The following is a 17,208-nucleotide window of genomic DNA, read 5'->3' on the forward strand; positions in this document are numbered from 1 at the left end:
ATGCATGATTAGGAGTGAGGGTTCTAAAATTGAAAAATTAATTTTCAGGTTAAGCTCAATTATTATGTAGTTAAACAAAAAAAAAGAGAAATTAGGCTCAAAAGGGGTATACTAGGGATAAAATTTAATAAGGTTGGCTTTTTAGGCTCAAACAGTTCAAAGATGACCTAAATCATCTCCCTAACTAAGTATTGCCTAAGATTTCGCCTCAAGAGAAAATCAAGTAAATTCTAGAATTCATGACATAATCTAAAATTTATATCAATATAAACCTTCTCTAAATATTCACAATAATTCAAAGTAAAAGATATTGTACACAAAATTGTGGAAATCACATCCTAACAAGATACTTAACAAAAAATTTAGCATGAATCCAAACAAAATTCTTATTCACCAAAGGCTAAAAATTCAAGACAACTAGTTATCATTATTGGATAAAAAAAATCATTGAAAAAATTGGCACAACTTTACTTCTAGATTCCTAAGGTTCAACAAATCTTAAATTCTTTTACCAACTAATCCTAAATTATTTATAAATATGCATGCAAATAAAATTAGATCTAAAACTTTCACAAAATATTCATCACCAGAAAAATAAATTCACCCCCCCAAACTTAAACTAAACATTGTCATCAATGTTAGAAAAACGAAAAGAAAGGTAAAGGAGACTCCCTTGATGATTGGATGAATTTTTGAGAAGCTCTAATCCTCCGTTTTATTGTTATCATCTTTATTGCCACTTGGAGGAACTTTTTTTTAACTACAAAAAAATAATTAATTAATTAATGTAGAGAAATAAAATAAATAATAAAAATAACTAAAAAGAAAATAAATAAAGGAAAAGTTTTTGTTGGATAATGGGTAAATTAGTAAATGGGTTAGGGGGTAAGTGGGTAAATGGGTAATGGGTAGTCCAAATAAATAAAAAAAGGGATTTAGGTTGGGTTAGTGGGCTACCCAATGTTGGCAGCCCAATTGAGGGTGGTGGCTAGTGGGCTGCCACTTCAGGGGGCCCATGGCCTACCCCATGTGGGAGCCACAGCCCACGTCCAAATGGCCTCTTCTTCTTCTTCTTTTTTTTCTTTTTTTTTTGGAGTCACAGATCCTAGCCTAGTGAGCCGTGACTCACGTTGTTGGAAGCCAGCTAAGCCGCGACTGACCATTTTTTTTTTGAAAAGAAAAATTGAAATTTTTTTTGAAATATTTTTTTATATGAAATTTTTTTAAAATATATATTTTTCTTGAAATTTTTTTGAATTTTTAAAAAAAAAATTTTAATTTTTTTATATGAACCTGCATAAATAAAAAAAAGTGTTAATAATTTAATACTTAAATAAATAAAAGAAAGTAAGTTAGAGTGCTTGGGTTGCCTCCCAAGAAGCGCTTCTTTATAGTCACTAGCTTGACTATGGTACCCCCTTCTGTACTACTTTTTACAGCTCGAGATTTTCTTCATTGACCTTGACTACTTTGGTAAGTCCAATATAAATCTCGATAACATCATAAGGATGAATTTTTTTTACCTTAAACTTGTTCCCCTAATATGGTCTAAGATTCCATGGCAAAAGATGAAGTTGTGAATCAGAAAGTATTACTTGCTGTCCAACCACAAAATCAAGATAGCTGGAAAGTGGTGGTGGTTTTGTCTTAAGAATTGGCGCCTGCTCTGTTGAAGGTGGTAGAATAGGCTTACCTTTACCCTCATTGACTAAATCCACTTTATAGCAACTATCTATATAATGATACTGAGTTGCATTGAATAAATTAAATACCACTTCTTCCTCTCCAACTCTAAAAGTTATTTTGTCATTCTTCACATCAATAAGTGCTCCAGTTGTAGCTAAGAATGGCCTTCCCAAAATAAGAGGAATTTCAACATCATTTTTAATCTTGAGCACAATGAAGTCTACCAGAATGTATAAATGCCCAACTTTAAGCAAAACACCCTATATAATCCCAACTGGGTGCCTGATTGTTCTGTCTGCTAATTGCAAGGTAACTGTAGTAGGTTGTATCTTTTGAAATCCAAGTTTCCTAGCAATAGATAAAGGCATTATTGAAACACTAGCACCTAAATCACATAAAGCTTTAGAAATTTTAAAACTACCAATAATGCATGGAATAGAAAAACTTCTTGGATCTTTAAGCTTTAGTGCAAGCTTATTCTGGATTATAGCACTGCACTCTTCAGTAAGTGCAATTGTCTCAAACTCTTCTAATTTCCTCTTTTTGGTCAGGATATCTTTCAAGAATTTAAGATAACTTGGCATTTGTTCTAAAGCTTTAGAAAAAGGAATTTTAATATGCAGTTTTTTAAATACCTCAAGAAATCTTTGAAATTGTTTGTCAAGTTTTTGCTTTTGAAAACGTTGAAGAAAAGGTGGTGGAGGTGTAGGGGCAGATTGTGATTTTTCTTTTGAATTTTCAGAAAAATTTTCAACCATAATATCTTTTTTAGCATCTTTTTCAATTTCTTTCTCATCAGATTGAATTGAAATTTTTGAATTTAATTCCTTACTACTTACCTCTTTTCCGTTGCGGAGAGTGATTGCCATACAATGTTTCTTACCTTCTATTCTTGGGTTGGGTTCAATATCACTAGGTAAGGTACCTTGAGGTCTAGTATTTAAAGCACTGGCAAATTGGTCCATTTGTCTCTCAAGATTTTTAATTGAAGCTTCTTGATTTTGAATGCAGGCATCAGTCTTTGTCATGAATTGCATGAACATATCCTCCATTGAAGGCTTTTTCTCTAGCATAGGGTCTCTAGATGGAAATCTAGGAGGAAAGTTTGACTTAGTCGCTGATGAAGACCCTTGATTGTTATTCCATGAAAAATTAGGATGATTCCTCCAATCAGGATAATAAGTGTTGGAATAAGGATTGTTCTGTTGCCTATTTTCAACAATCATAATAGAGGGGACAATTGTCATTGGAATGTCCTTCCCCACAAAATTCACATGTCATAAAGGAGTTCTGAACAGCATTAACACTCAGTTTCTCTGTTTTATTTGTGAGAAAGGCCAATTGTGTAGAAACAGTGTTCAATACATCTAAATCATGAATTCCAGCAATTTTTCTTGTACCTAATCTTTTAGATGGCCATTGATAATTATTAGAAGCTATCTATTCGAGCAAATCATAAGCCTCATTAATGGATTTACTCATAAGTGCACCTCCAACGGCAGCATCAATAATAGTTCTAAAAAGTCTCAGCAAACCATTATAAAAAGTCTGAACTTGCAGCCACTTAGGTAATCCATGGTGAGGACATCTTCTCATCAAATCCTTATACCTCTCCCAAGTCTTATATAGTGATTTAGAATCAAATTGCATGAAAGAAGTAATATCATTCTGCATTTTAGCTGACTTTGCAGGTGGGAAGAATTTTGCTAAGATTTTTTAAGCCAAATCATCCCAAATATTAATGGAACTAGCAGAAAGCAAATTTAACCAACTCTTTGCTTTATCTCTCAATGAAAAAAGAAAAAGCCTCAATCTTATGGCATCATCAGTAACACCATTAGCCTTGAATGTATCGTATATTTCTAGAAAATTTACAATATGAGCATTTGGATCATTATTAGGCAAACCCCCAAATTGAATAGCAGTCTGAATCATCTGAATGATTGACGGCTTAATTTCAAAATTGTTGGCTTGAATAGGAGGTCTTCGGATACTAGAGTGAAGATTTTGTAGTTGTGGAACTGAATAATTGCTTAAAGGCTTGGTCTTTTACTCTTGTTGATCAGCAATTGTTTTACTTGGAGCAAAAATTTTTTTATTCTTCCTCCGAAGTTTATGAAAAGTTTTCTCAATTTCTGGATCAAAAGGAATAATTTTCAAATTTCGGGCTCTTTGCATACAATGACCAAAAGTACCTAAAAAATTAAAAAAACAAAGTCTAGATTAAAATTAAGAATGCTTGGTATTAATATTAACAAGAAAGAATTAAAAATCAATTCCCCAGCAACGACGCCAAAAACTTGTTGTTGATTTCTCTACTCACGCAAGTGCACGTATCTCAAAGATAATATAGAGATGAGTAAAGTGTCGATCCCACAGAGAATTGAATTAATCCTTACAATTAAGTACTAAAATTAACACACCTTAATTTTATCTACACAATTAAAATTAAAAAGAAAAATTTAAATTAATAAACTAAAAACTAAACTAATATATCAGCAAATTTTACTTTTAGTGATTAACAGACATAAGATTATGATATCCCTCAATACTTCATCTGAATATTGTCTCTCTCTCTTAACTTAATTTAATGGATTAAGTTGTTAACCTAGAGTCTTAAATCATTTATAAGTCTTTGTCGAGTTTCTTATAAAAATATCTTTCCAATTAATTTACTATATGTCTATGCAAATTATATTGAAGAAAGATTCATTAAGTTTGTGCTCTAATTTTGGCTGCGTATGGCTTATAAGTGTATGTCTACCCTATATACAAATCAAACCACCTAATCAATTAAGTGAATTCAATCATACGCTATTCTATTCAAGGTCTACCTAAATCTCCTTCGTCAAGGTTTAACTTAGGTTTCCAATTCAATGTAATTGGTGGCCAGTCACCTAGAAGCATTAAGAACAAAATAAAATAAATAACTTAAATCTATCAAACATAATAAAAGAAATATAAAGAATTCAGACTATATATTGACTTCAATCATAATCTTAGATTAAAAACTTAGTTCCCTATCAAGTCACACATCATCATTGAATAAAATTTAATCATTAAAACCAAAGGAATAAAAGAATAAAAAAAAGATAGAAAAAACCAAGGAATGTATTCTTGATCTCTAAATCTCCTTGAATTCTTCAAATTCCTTCAATGACTTTGTAGCTTGACTCTCAGCTGTTAATCTGGTGTTTCTCTTCCCTCCCTTAAGTCCTTCGAAAGATTGTTTTTATAGGCTTTGAAGTTAGGCTAAGTTGGGTGAAGAAAGAAGTCAATTTCAGCTAGGATTTCCTCATCAAACTATGTAAGTCACAGCACCGGAGCATTTGTCTTATAGGTTGGTGCATAATCCCCTTGCCTAAAGAGCAAGGTTTGAATGCCCCTTCCCCCAATTATATAAAAAAAAAAACTATGTAAGTCACATCTTTGCCAAATTAATGAATAGAAATCGTAATTGCTCTATGACTACTGCAGTGCATCAAATTTGATAAGAATTTTGACCATCTTCCATACCAAACTTGGTAAAGTAGTAAACATAAAAGTTGTATTTATTTTTCTTAGCTTTCCAATGGTTTAAGAATCGCTTCATTTGGACCTTTGTAGAGAAAGTTATGGCCAAAATAGCGAAACATATGCATTAAAAGTCTGCACCTTGAAATTGCTCTCCTTCTTTCATTAAAATTCTTCTTTCATCAAACACCTACAAAAGTACAATTAAATCAATAACAACCTATCTTATCCATATTAACACCAAATTAAGCTTAAAATTAACCATGATTAGATTGACTCACCTAAAATAACTAATTTAAAATAATTAAATAAAACCTATAAATTTCTACCATTACTACAAAAGTTAAGTCAAATTATTATCAAAATTAAGCTCAAATAACTCTATATCATAGAGTTATCACTTTCAAATTAATTATGAACACTCATATGTTTAATAGTTACATACATTTCTCTAGATATTGTAATTAAGAGCTAATTAAATAAAAAATATTTTCTTCTTCAACTTTATGATTTGTCAAAACTTCAACCACCCAAGTGTTTGGCCTTTAACAGTAATCCACACAATGACTGAATAAGACCTTCTTAAAGGTAGAATTTTACTTATACTAGCAAGTTTTGTTTTAAAAATAAAAAGACCGAAAGTTCTTGCCGAATCTTTATTTTTTGGTCAGACAAAGAAAATTATTTTTCTTTTCTTATTTTATGAAACGGTTGAGAAGTGGCTAGAGGTTTAGAGTTTTAGTTTGTTAACATAACATATTTATATAGCCAAATTAATTTGTAACCCTAAATACAACAATTATATTTTAATTTAATTAAGTCTCTGAGAACTTAATTAATTTTCCACTTTATTTTGGTATTTTTCAATTAAGTCCAACTTAATTAATTATCCTTATTTAATCCCAATCATATCACTTAATATGTGTGACCCATTAAGCTTCTAACATGTTGGCAATAAATATAAATCCTAATCAAATATCAATTTCATAATTGATTTATATTTATAGATCATGAGCGGCATCTAGCAATACATTATAACCACCAAAATGTTAAAAAGTCAATTAAAGAATTTGACAAAGCTTTTCAATGATAAGCCTCTTAGTGCAACATGGTCCTTTCATCAAATATCTCGAATATATCATAAAGTATGACTCAGTATCTACTTATGACATTCTATATTAGTTCTCATAATTCATGAATAACCTTATGAATTTAAAAAACTAACTTTCCTCAAATTCATCATGCTTTGGCTAAAGACTTTATACAAGTTAATCAAGAATTAAGAACAAGTAAGATACATCCTTTCATATCACTTAGGGTGATGAATCCTCTTTTGAACATTCATTCACTTTCGCATGCTTAATGGCATACCCAAAAACACCATGTTTAGGCATCTGGTCCCCTTCAGACTCATAGGGGTAAAATCAAAGTATGTCATTCTCCATACAAGATGATCTGGTTTCTCAAGTCCAATGACTAGTTGCACGACTATCACATGAGAATGTTTTCCATAGACACTTGAGTGAAATACCAAATGAAATTTTTATAGCGGGTCATGTTCAGTGAACTTGTTCTTTAATAAACACCTACATGTTATCCTCAAATATCTCATATACTTCAATCTATGGGATCGATTGCTTACTTTCCAAGTAAAGAGGTTTAACATGTATCAGTCTTTGAGCATTGTCAATGCCCTGTCTTGACAATACAAGGACCAGGAACAATTTTAGAAACATGATTTTGATGCATAATGATTTCATAATTGTAACAACTTTACAAATCTCTTGTAAGGCCTTTATGTTCCATGGGCTTCATCCAATTAGTACTTAATAACTCATTATTATTGCACTAACATGAAGAAAAACTTCTATCACATATAGTTATGCGATTAAGTATGCATTAAATGATAATATATATATATATATATATATATTTCTTGATCAATCCAATTGGCTCAAGGGCATATACCAACAGATACCATAAAAGAATCCATAAAAATCCAAAGAAATGAAACCATCGCAGACGAACGAACATAAGAACAAAAGAGCCGACACAATTGAAGAGAAGGAATCTAAAAAACCCTAGGCAGCTAAACCCAATACCCAAAAAAAAAAGAGAAGAATGAAAAAGAAGGCAAAAGCCAAAGGACATCGGAGAAATAAATGCAAAACAAAAACCCCACAAAGCCCCTTGAATAAAGAAGAAAACCTTAAAACACCCTTAAATCGTATTTAGAAACCTGAAATCAACCCTCTATTTCAGACAGATGCCCAAAACATCTCTAGTTTTTGCCCAAATTACCAAACTCTATCAACCTCATTTGTAAAAGCCTAAAATACCCTCTATGTAGTAACCAAATTTTACAATGCCACATGTAGCACCTCGAAAGCCTTTTAAGGATTAAAATGATACTATGTTAGATCTCTTAAATTAACATATTAAATAATAAAATTTATTAATATAATATGTAAATATAAATAATTAAATAATAAAATATATTAATTTCATATATAAACGTCAAGGCGGAGCATCCTAATCCGAGTTCTACCCGTACTGATTTTTTTAACATAAAAACTCAACCCGGATCCGACTTCAATTTTCGAATTGGATCTGGCAAGCAAAACTTGTAGGGTACGGGGCTTTTTCTCGTCCCAAAGCGGAGGCGAATGGAAAAGTGACCCAGCCCGAACCCAGTTAGCAAAGCGATCTGCGAACCGATAGATCAGCTTTTAAATTTCAAATGAAACGTGTCGGGGCCAAGTGTTTTGACCCGCCAACACCAAAAATGTTAAGGCGCCAAGTTGCATTGAACTTTATACTTGGAGGCAAAATCTTGGCGGCAAAAAGTATATTATCCAATCTTTTTTAATGTTAGTTATTTTATTATGATTTTTTTTCCTTCTCCGTAACAATAACGTTGTAACAATTTCACCATTTCAGACACTCTACTTATCCTATAAAAAACTCATAAAAATAAAAGGAAATTCGGAGTCTGAAATTTCTTTAGAAATACTGCTATCTTTTGAGTTATAATCACCCCCACCCAGTCCAAAAAAAAAAAAAAAAAAGGGTGTCATTTCTCATCTCCCTGGTTTGTGTTATCTCTTTAATCTACTAGGGTTTATCTGCAAAAATCAATCTTCGGTTTCTAGGGTCAGGATTTGGTGCTTCTTGGTCACAATGGCGGACTCAGCGACGGTAATCGACCTGGATGATCATCCGAAGGTCCCCAAGACGGATAGCCAAGATCAACCCAAGAGGACCGGGAAGCGAAAGAGAGCATCATGGGTTTCGGAGACCTTGAGCGATGAACAAAGAGAGGCCCAGATCAAGGAATTGTATCAAGAAATGGACGGGCTTTATGGGTATTACAAAGAAGTAATGGAGCAGAAATCGGGTTTCGGAATGGGTTTTGGTTTGGGATTAGTTGAGTCCGGTCCATTGAATTCAGTGGTTGCGGTTCTGATGGAGGAGAGTGATTTGCCGCTGTCGAGATTGGTGGAAGCAATTCATGAAAAGGTGAAGGACAGCATGGGGAATGTGAGTTTGGCCGCGGTGAAAAGCGCGGTGCTATTTGTAGGGCAGAGAGTGAAATATGGGTTGGGTAGTGAAGATGCTGATATTTTGGAGGACGATGCCAACTCTTCTCTTTGGTGTTGGGAGGTGAGTTGTTTCTATTTTTTCTTTTTGGGTTTTTGTTGCTTTTATGCGTTTATGTTCTCTGATATAGATAGTGTTTAACTTGCTTTACATTGCTCATTTGATAGACTAGAGATGTAAAGTTGATGCCAAAATCTGTGCGTGCCACTTTAAAAATTCGGCGTACTTGTAGGAAGAAGATTAATGAGAGATTTACTGCCGTTTCTGGTAAGTAGGAATTTCTGTTCTGGGATGCCCTGGATTTCTTTTCTATTGAACCTCTTGATTCTTCTTCTTTCTTGTTTGATTATGGAATTAAATATTGGATGACCTTGGTTACCCAGAAATGGATGTGTCTGCCTTTATTTATTTTCTCCTCTTGTAATTTAGATTTGCCTCATCAAGCTTTTTATGATTGTCACTCTGTCCTCAAGTGGAAAATAAGGTAATTCTGTTGCCAATTGCTTTTAGAGAACAAGTTTGAACTTCTAGGTTAACCTGACATTGCCAAGTGAGTGACTTATATGTTAATCTGGCTCAACCCATGATTCTAGTCGGCTGAAGGTCCTTTTTCCCCCCATCTAGTTACAAATGCCTTTCAAAAATCCTTCTTCATTAATATAACTGCTAGAATTTCAGATATGCACATGCATTATGGAGTGCAATTTATGTTTAGAAATTTGGCCTTGGATCAATCCATACCAAACATATCAAACTATTGTGAATATCATCTCCATCGAAAACCAATACCTTGAAATCCCTTACTTTGTGAATTTTTTCCAGTTTCATACTACTGTTGCATGTGAACAAAGTTCAGAGTATTGTACTCTTTACAGAGGAACATCTTCCATCAGTGTCACATAAGTGCTGTCATTGATGTGGAGTTTTGGGAGGTTTAAAGAGGAATTCCCTTTTGGAGGCAGTCCCAACTTGTGATGCTGGTCATATTGTGTTCCAGATTTATTATTTTTCATTTTTTAACTTTTTTTTGTATCAGCAGCCCATATTCAATAAAGTACTAATACCTCAACTGCTGAATAATTATTGACATTTTTGTAATCTTTGGTCCATAGATAGTGATAGGTATGCTGTTCAGTAAGAACTAACTGTAGTAGTTTCAGAATTTGAAGCCACTGTTATGGTGAATACTAATTTGAGTTATTCATCTGAATGACCATCTCAACGATAGCTAGTACATGGTAATATCCAGGATGGTGGTTAAGACTGCTTATCTAGAGAATTGGATGATTATATGACGGCTCAAACTGTGAAAAGAATTGATGTTTGATATCGGACTCTATTTTGTTGTGACATATTTTATTACTAAAGCATTAGGTCTTTGAGTTTTTTTTTCCCTCTTTCTCCCTCCCTCCAGGCTTGTGTGTGCTTCCAATGTTCTAACATTGTGCACAACATAAGGAGCCAACTCAGCAATCAGTATATGGGTATCATTCTTTTCACCATCATGGAGTTGTAGTTTGCTAAGCAATAGAGTCATGCACATATTAATTTCCTTTCCTTAATGGAGTGAAGCAGAATTAACTCATTCGGAATCAGTTCCTGTTGCTATCTTCTTTTACTCGATCTTTTCAGGCCCCTGTTAAAGTTTTATATGCAATTAACAGATGTATTAGTTTTTTATTCTCCATTCAGTGTTTTGCATTGTAGGAATGTGGAGCCCTGGCTAGCTTACGATAAGTTAATTGGTTAAAAAAGCTTCTTACAGCATTTTGTGTCTATGAACATATTATACTACCTGTTGCCTGTCTTTCCTGCATATTTACATGTGCCTTGCTGTTCAGTGGGGAATTGTTGTTGAATTGATTTTCATATTCTTATCAATTGATTTGGCATTTCAATCTTTGCCATTTGTGCTTTTCATTGATTATGATGAGCAACTTTTCAATTGTAATGCCTTAATTTATGCTTGAATTAGGCTACTGATATCTGTGCTCATTTCAGCAATGATAACACTGTTACAAAAGTGGGAGAATGATCAGAACTACAAGCATGATTTCATGAAAGCATCAGAAAAGCTTCTCAAAGTATTAAGTGAGGCAGAAATTCGCTTGTTAATGAGTAACATGTTACAGAAGAGTGGTGCTGAGATGTAGGTATCTTTAATGGTTCTACAACTTTTGTGCTTGACTTGTTTTCTTTTCAGTAAAAGTTTTCTGTTGCCATAGGGCTGAGAAAGAAGCAAAGCGAGAAGAAAAATTGTTAATTAAGCAATTCGAGAGAAATAGAAGAGAAATTGAGAAGGAGAAGAAGAAAGTGGACCGTGAACTCCAAAAGGAAAAGTTGCAAAATGTATGTCAATTTTTTCAAAGCATGTCTTGTGCAAAGCCAATTATTGTCAATACTTTTTATTTTTAGTTTTTACTGTGCCATTGGAATGTCTAAATCTGAATTATTCCCAGGATAGTGGTTATTGTTTGGTTTAGCAAAATTACTTTTATGTTAAATGCAGTTGATCCTTTTTATTTCCTAGATGTTCATGAACATAGTTTATTTCAGGAAAAGGAGAGAAAGCGGTTGCAGGAGGAAGTGGAAAAGGATGAAAGGCGTCGTGAAAGAGAGGAGGCTGAGATGAGGAAGCAGCTGAGAAAACAGCAAGAGGAAGTTGAGAGAGATCAACGAAGGCGTGAGAAGGAAGAGGCAGAATTGAAAAAGCAACTTTCAATTCAAAAGCAAGCTTCACTTATGGAGCGCTTCCTCAAAAAGTGTAAAACATCACCAAGACAGATTGAACAATTGACTAAGCCAGCCACATTTTGTCCATCCACCCAGAAGAGTGAAAAGGTACCTGAAGCAGTTACTCTGTTGATGGACACCACTCTTTCATCCAAAGGAGAAACTTATATGGATGATCTCCGCAAGTAGGTTTTTCTGTTTGCTTTAAGTTGTTTAATTTTATTGGCTTTGGTTTTATTTTGTTTCAAATTCACATTGGCTTTGTACTTTTCAGGTTGCACTTATCTTCTTGGCGCCACTTAGGTCATTTTCTTCGTTCAAATCAAAAACAGTGTTGGGGCATGCGTAGGAAACCTAAGACTGAATTGTTTAAGGAACTTAAGTTAACTGCTAATAAAGGGTCATCCCATGATGAATTGAGCGTTGAAAGGATTATAGATGGATGGGGAGAAGAGAATTCTGATGATAGATCATGCTTTAACCCTGATATCTCAGCTGCTGATGTTAAGTGCTGTGGGAGGAAGCAGTTGTTGCAGTTTGATAAGAGCTACAGACCTGCATTTTTTGGTATTTGGCCTAAGAAAAGGTAGGCTCCTAATTCTTTTGCATACTTTTCCACTAAGCTAAGCTCGATTCATGTTGAATATTAGTATATAGTTGAAAGGTGCGTTGAATAGAAGAAAATGTCAAATTGTTTAGATTGAATGCCACTTCTTGTACTGTAACCTTTAGTTATCCTGTGATATTGCAAAATAGCTGCCCTTAATTGAGATGCTTTGGAAACTTTATTTAACAAATTTTAATTTTTCTGCACTTAGGGTTAGATTTTCTGACTCGTACGAGCTGTATGTGTAGGGATGTAAGTAACCAGTGCGTTCATTGAATGCTCTTGAACAAGCTTGGTTAGAGCTAGTTTATGTTCATTTATGAAGCTTAATGAGTGAGTTTGAATACTATTTTCAGGCTTGATTGCTAACAGAACTGAGTTAAAAAATTTGTAAACTTGACTCAGGTATGTTCACAAACAAATTCAATAAGCTGTTTGTGAACAAACTTAATAATAATGTTCTTGGCAATTTTTTTTTTTTTTGAAAAACTCTTGGCAATTTGACTACTGAAGGTTTAATATCTTTTACCACATTTCAAATCATGATTTGACATGACTTCATTGAAAGTAGACAGCATAATATATTAAAATCATCCATTATTGTTTAAAAATATTATTGCAGAATATTATTACGTGCTTAAATGGAGACATGATAAGATTAGGGACATGGGAAATGTGAACATTTGTAAGCTTGACTCATTTATGTTCATGAACAGATTCAGTAAACCATTATTGAACAAATCCAATGATAATGTGCTTGTCAATTTGACTACTTAAAGCTTTAATAATTCTTACCACAATTTGAATCATGATTTGACATGATGTCGCTGAGAAGTAGACATCAGCATAGATTAAAAATCATCGATTATTTTTTAAAACATATTATTGCAGAATAATTTTATATGTCTAAAAATGGGGACATGATAAGGCTAGGGACATGGGAAATGTGAAGAAAACTTCTCTAATACTTTTCCCAGTCGATTCCACAAACCAGGCAAAGTGGGAGATGGCATTATAGTAAGTCACTCTCATGTTCTGCCAACCAAAATTGAAAGGGGTCCTGCACATGAAGGACCCATAGTAAGTGTCATGAGGCCAGGCCATTCTGGCCTCATGACATTTGGCCTGCAAATGGTATGGGCTCAAAGTCTTTTTTTAAAATAAAAAGAAAATTTGAGTTTTATAACTTTCTGATATTTGAGCTGCTTTTTGTGGCTTATGCCCAATCGTGGTTTGAGTTCATGTTCGGCTTAGTGCTTGGTTAATTATGCTAAGCTGAGTTCTAACACACTATGTTAAGGTCGCATAAGCTCAGTCATTATTCAAGCTCGATTAAATTTAGCTGACCTTAGCCCAAATAAGGAAAAGATATTGCATTGATTTTTTTTTTCTACAAGAACTCCTTTGTTTCTATGGTCTCTGATGTCATTTTAGTTGTGTCACTGGTGGAATGACCTTCACACTAGAATGATCAACTATTTCTTTACCTCTTGCATCTTTTCATAATCTCTAGTGAAAGAAAATCAAAAATTTGGATCACCTAATGCTTGTGTTTTTTTTCAACTAAGTCCAAAGACTAGATGTTTCTCGCCAAAGAAGGCAATGGAAAATTAAGTGGAAAATTGTTTACAATTATCAGGTCTCTTTGTTGATCATGTTTTGTTTATTATTTCCAGTGATTGCATTTGCAACTTTCTGGTATATTATGTGCTCCCTATCCTGCTCAGAACATCATTTGTTGACTCTTGACATAGTTGTAGGAGTCAAAGAAAAGGAAGTTAAGTATTGCAGTGTTTGTTTAGTGGGTCTCATCACTGTTAAATGGTTACAATTGAAGGGTAAAATTAGAAAATGAGTTCTAAATTTATTTACATTTCCAAAGTAGCATCTTGAATGGAATAATATTAAAAGGAAACAGTGATAATATGAGTGGGACAGGGTATTGGAGTGTTATTTAGTTAGTGTTCTTTGTGAAGGTGTTGCTTTTATGTCTGCCCTGCTTTGTATTTCCATAATTAAATGATAATTTGTGGTTTTGTTGTATTTCAGTAATGTTGTGGGACCTCGCTGCCCATTGAGGAAGGACCCAGATTTAGACTATGATGTTGATAGTGATGAAGAATGGGAGGAGGTACAGTGAGCTTGTTGTTCAAACCGAAATTTAGATATTAACCTGGAAATAACAATTTCATTTCACAGGAGGAGCCAGGTGAAAGCCTCTCAGATTGCGATAAAGATGAAGAAGAGGAAAGTTTTGAAGGATGCTCTAAAGCTGATGATGAAGATGAAAGTGAAGATGGATTTTTTGTACCAGATGGATATCTCTCAGAAAATGAGGTAATGAGATTTGATGTAAAAGATATTCTTACTAGCTTATAAACCAAAAAATATCTGCCTACTATTACTCAAAAACAACAGTTCAAAGTGCTTATTTGAGGCTTGCATGCAGGGGGTACAAGTTGATGGGACTGGAACTGATGTTGCACTTGAAGAGACCAAAAGTTCCCCTATGAGTGAGCAAGACGGGCAGAATGAGGAGTTTTATACTTTTCTTAGGCAACAGAAGTATCTAAACAGTTTAACTGAGCATGCACTTCAAAAAAATCAACCCTTGATTATATTAAATATATCACATGAAAAGACCTCAGTGCTAATGGCTGAAGATCTTACCAATACTTGTAAATTGGAGCTGACATGCTTGCAAGCTCTGAGCATGCGTGCATGTCCTGATGGCTCACCTGTAGAGATATCAGTAGATAGCATTGCAGATGACAATCAAGAAGCTTGTTTGTCAAGTAGCAAGGCCAGTACAACACCAGTCTTAACAGTGGCACCTATTCTAGACTCAGATATGCCTCTAATTGTAAGTTGCACATTTGATAGGAGTTTAATGTAAAATATCCTTTCAATACTATGCTTGGGAGTGTCAACAAGTCTAGTACAAAATTGCAGTGGTTTGCTGCTAATGATGATCTTGTTTGTTTTAGGTATCGACTATTCAGTCATGCTCCCTTGGTATCAATAGGTTGGTAGAGTCTTTGCAACAAAAGTTTCCTTCAATTCCAAAGTCTCAATTAAAAACCAAAGTGCGTGAGATATCAGAATTCTCTGATAATCGTTGGCAGGTTAGTGACTCATTCCTGACTTTAGTCTGACTCTGCTTGTGCCATTCTTTTGTTATCATTATTATTTTTGGGCCTACATGGATAACATAATTATTGTGACTCCATTTTAGGAATACTATAGTACCATGCTTGGTTTAAGGATTGACAGTTTGGTTGAATTCAACCTTAATACTAACAATGGATGTGATAGAGGAGCGGAATGTAAAATTAATGGTTTGATACTGGAAACTCATTTGCATGAGTTAGTTAAATTAATTTCTTTTTGGTTTCCGTATCTTTCAGGTAATTTTCTTTCCCCTCTGGCCTTCTTAACTGTTTACAATTTCTGATTGATCTTGATTCTTCAAAGTTTATGGTGGGTTGTCCTTGACAAGGGAGGCTAGATTTGGGTAATTTAGAATTTGGACTTGAATGCCCAAACAAACCTGGTAATTGCATACATTTGATGTATGCCTTTATATCAAGTATCAACCATCATGCCTTGTAAATGCTTTCTGATATAACTTAACCACTTCCAGGTCCATAGGGGTTTGGCTTGCAGCTACTCTACTGGCACTTGTACTGCTGGGCATTCTAGAAAGAAAGTCTTTAATTGACCATTTCAGCTCTGCGTTGAGTTTGTCAAAGTATATGTTAGCTGATTTGGGGTAAATCTTTCTGCAGGTCAAGAAAGAAATCTTACAGAAACTTGGCATTCCAATTTCACCAGGTAGTTATGCACCTATTTGGTTTTCTTCAAGAAGTTTATTTGGTAGTTTCTTATTATGACTAGATTTATTTTTTCTAATCTGACTGGCAGAGAAGGGTGGTGGAAGAACCAAAACTATTGCTGCATTTTTCTCAAAAAGGTGCTTGCCTCCTTCTGATAAGAGTATCAGCCCCATTGACACCTCTCCTCAGCAGTTACTGAAGCCCAGTTCTGCTGCCCAGGAGCAGCAGAGTTATACATACAACCATACATAATAGCCTTGTCTCACTCTTTTTAGCTCTTTATTTCCTTGCTCTTAACCTTTTTTGCTCTCTCAACTTATGGTATACATTGCAAGTAATCTTGATGGAAGCTCAATGTAGTAAAATTTTGTGCACATGATAGAATGGATTAGGCGAGGAATCTGAACTTTGGTCCATCTTGTGTATGAAGTCTTTCATAGTGCATGATATAGGAGAGGCTCCCCTCAGATCTTGGAGATAACTGCAGCCGATGTGTTCTGAATATTCTGCTTGTAACCTTGCAATTCTAGTAAAGTCGTGACGTATTGGCCTCTTTATAATTTGGTTGGGGACTATAATTTTAATTTGATAAGTTTTAAGGAGCTACGTCTGAAATGTTCCAGGAAGTTAGAAGCTTCCTTCGATCAAAAGCCATTTGTACTTTATGAAACAGCTTTTCTGCTTGCTGGTCTCCATTATGCCTTGCATGAATTTACAGGGGTGAAAATGTAACCTAGAAAAATCCACGAACCCTATACTACAAATAATAAATAAGTTGCCTTGACGCTGGCATAAACAAGCATGTCTTATTGGGGTGTATGGCGTTTATATCGGTAAGTGCCAAGATTCTTTTTTATTTATTCGATGTAGGACTGTGACAGTTTTTCTCATTTCATCACGTTTTTGTCACGAGTTGGGTCATTTCATCTATTGCAACGTTTAGAGTTGAGTTTTGAATTGATTTTGAAATCAAATTATAATAAAATTAATGTTTTTTTTTTAAAGTTTAATTTATTAAAATATGCTGTCTATGTTTATAAATTCTTCTTTTAACTTATTCACGTGAGATTTTGTAATATACACTTGTCTTTGCGTGGCAGAGGGGCTTAAACTCCAGCCAAACATCAGTCAAGCAAGGTGCTGTCACAGTTAAGCTCTAGAGCCTATCGATGGTCAAGCTAGGCGACGTCATAGTTAAGCATCTACTCCTTCACTGGGATTCGCCTTGTTTGA

At 34.2% G+C, this 17,208-nt stretch overlaps 1 protein-coding gene and 1 non-coding gene across 3 annotated transcripts; both read left to right on the forward strand.

Annotated features, from left to right (window-relative positions):
• Positions 1-3,256: 3,256 nt before the first annotated feature.
• On the forward strand, positions 3,257-3,362 carry LOC148762470 (small nucleolar RNA R71). Its single transcript, XR_016026824.1, has one exon. It is a non-coding gene; the product is annotated as a small nucleolar RNA R71 (small nucleolar RNA).
• A 4,719-nt stretch (positions 3,363-8,081) lies between these two features.
• FAS1 (chromatin assembly factor-1 (FASCIATA1) (FAS1)) lies at positions 8,082-16,535 on the forward strand. 2 transcript variants are annotated; one of them, XM_018122172.2, is made up of 13 exons: positions 8,082-8,862; positions 8,967-9,066; positions 10,801-10,948; positions 11,025-11,148; positions 11,356-11,717; positions 11,807-12,118; positions 14,189-14,270; positions 14,339-14,476; positions 14,589-15,002; positions 15,127-15,264; positions 15,783-15,844; positions 15,928-15,973; positions 16,064-16,535. In XM_018122172.2, the coding sequence occupies exons 1-13, from the start codon at positions 8,380-8,382 to the stop codon at positions 16,172-16,174; spliced, it is 2,520 nt and encodes an 839-aa protein (XP_017977661.2). In that variant the 5' UTR covers positions 8,082-8,379; the 3' UTR covers positions 16,175-16,535. The 2 variants fall into 2 exon arrangements, with proteins under 2 accessions (XP_017977661.2, XP_017977662.2); XM_018122173.2 differs by lacking the exon at positions 15,783-15,844 and having other exon boundaries at positions 8,084-8,862.
• Positions 16,536-17,208: the final 673 nt, after the last annotated feature.

This window comes from Theobroma cacao, chromosome 5, assembly GCF_053813885.1.
Source record: "Theobroma cacao isolate CCN51 chromosome 5, ASM5381388v1, whole genome shotgun sequence".
In the NCBI taxonomy this organism is placed as follows: domain Eukaryota; kingdom Viridiplantae; phylum Streptophyta; class Magnoliopsida; order Malvales; family Malvaceae; genus Theobroma; species Theobroma cacao.

Excerpts from the sequence above, each read along its gene's own strand:
- FAS1 (XM_018122172.2), top strand. The coding sequence starts at position 8,380 with ATGGCGGACTCAGCGACGGTAATCGACCTGGATGATCATCCGAAGGTC. Across the intron at positions 11,718-11,806 it reads TATATGGATGATCTCCGCAA|GTTGCACTTATCTTCTTGGC; the intron begins GTAGGTTTTTCT and ends TGTACTTTTCAG. Across the intron at positions 14,477-14,588 it reads GATATCTCTCAGAAAATGAG|GGGGTACAAGTTGATGGGAC; the intron begins GTAATGAGATTT and ends GCTTGCATGCAG.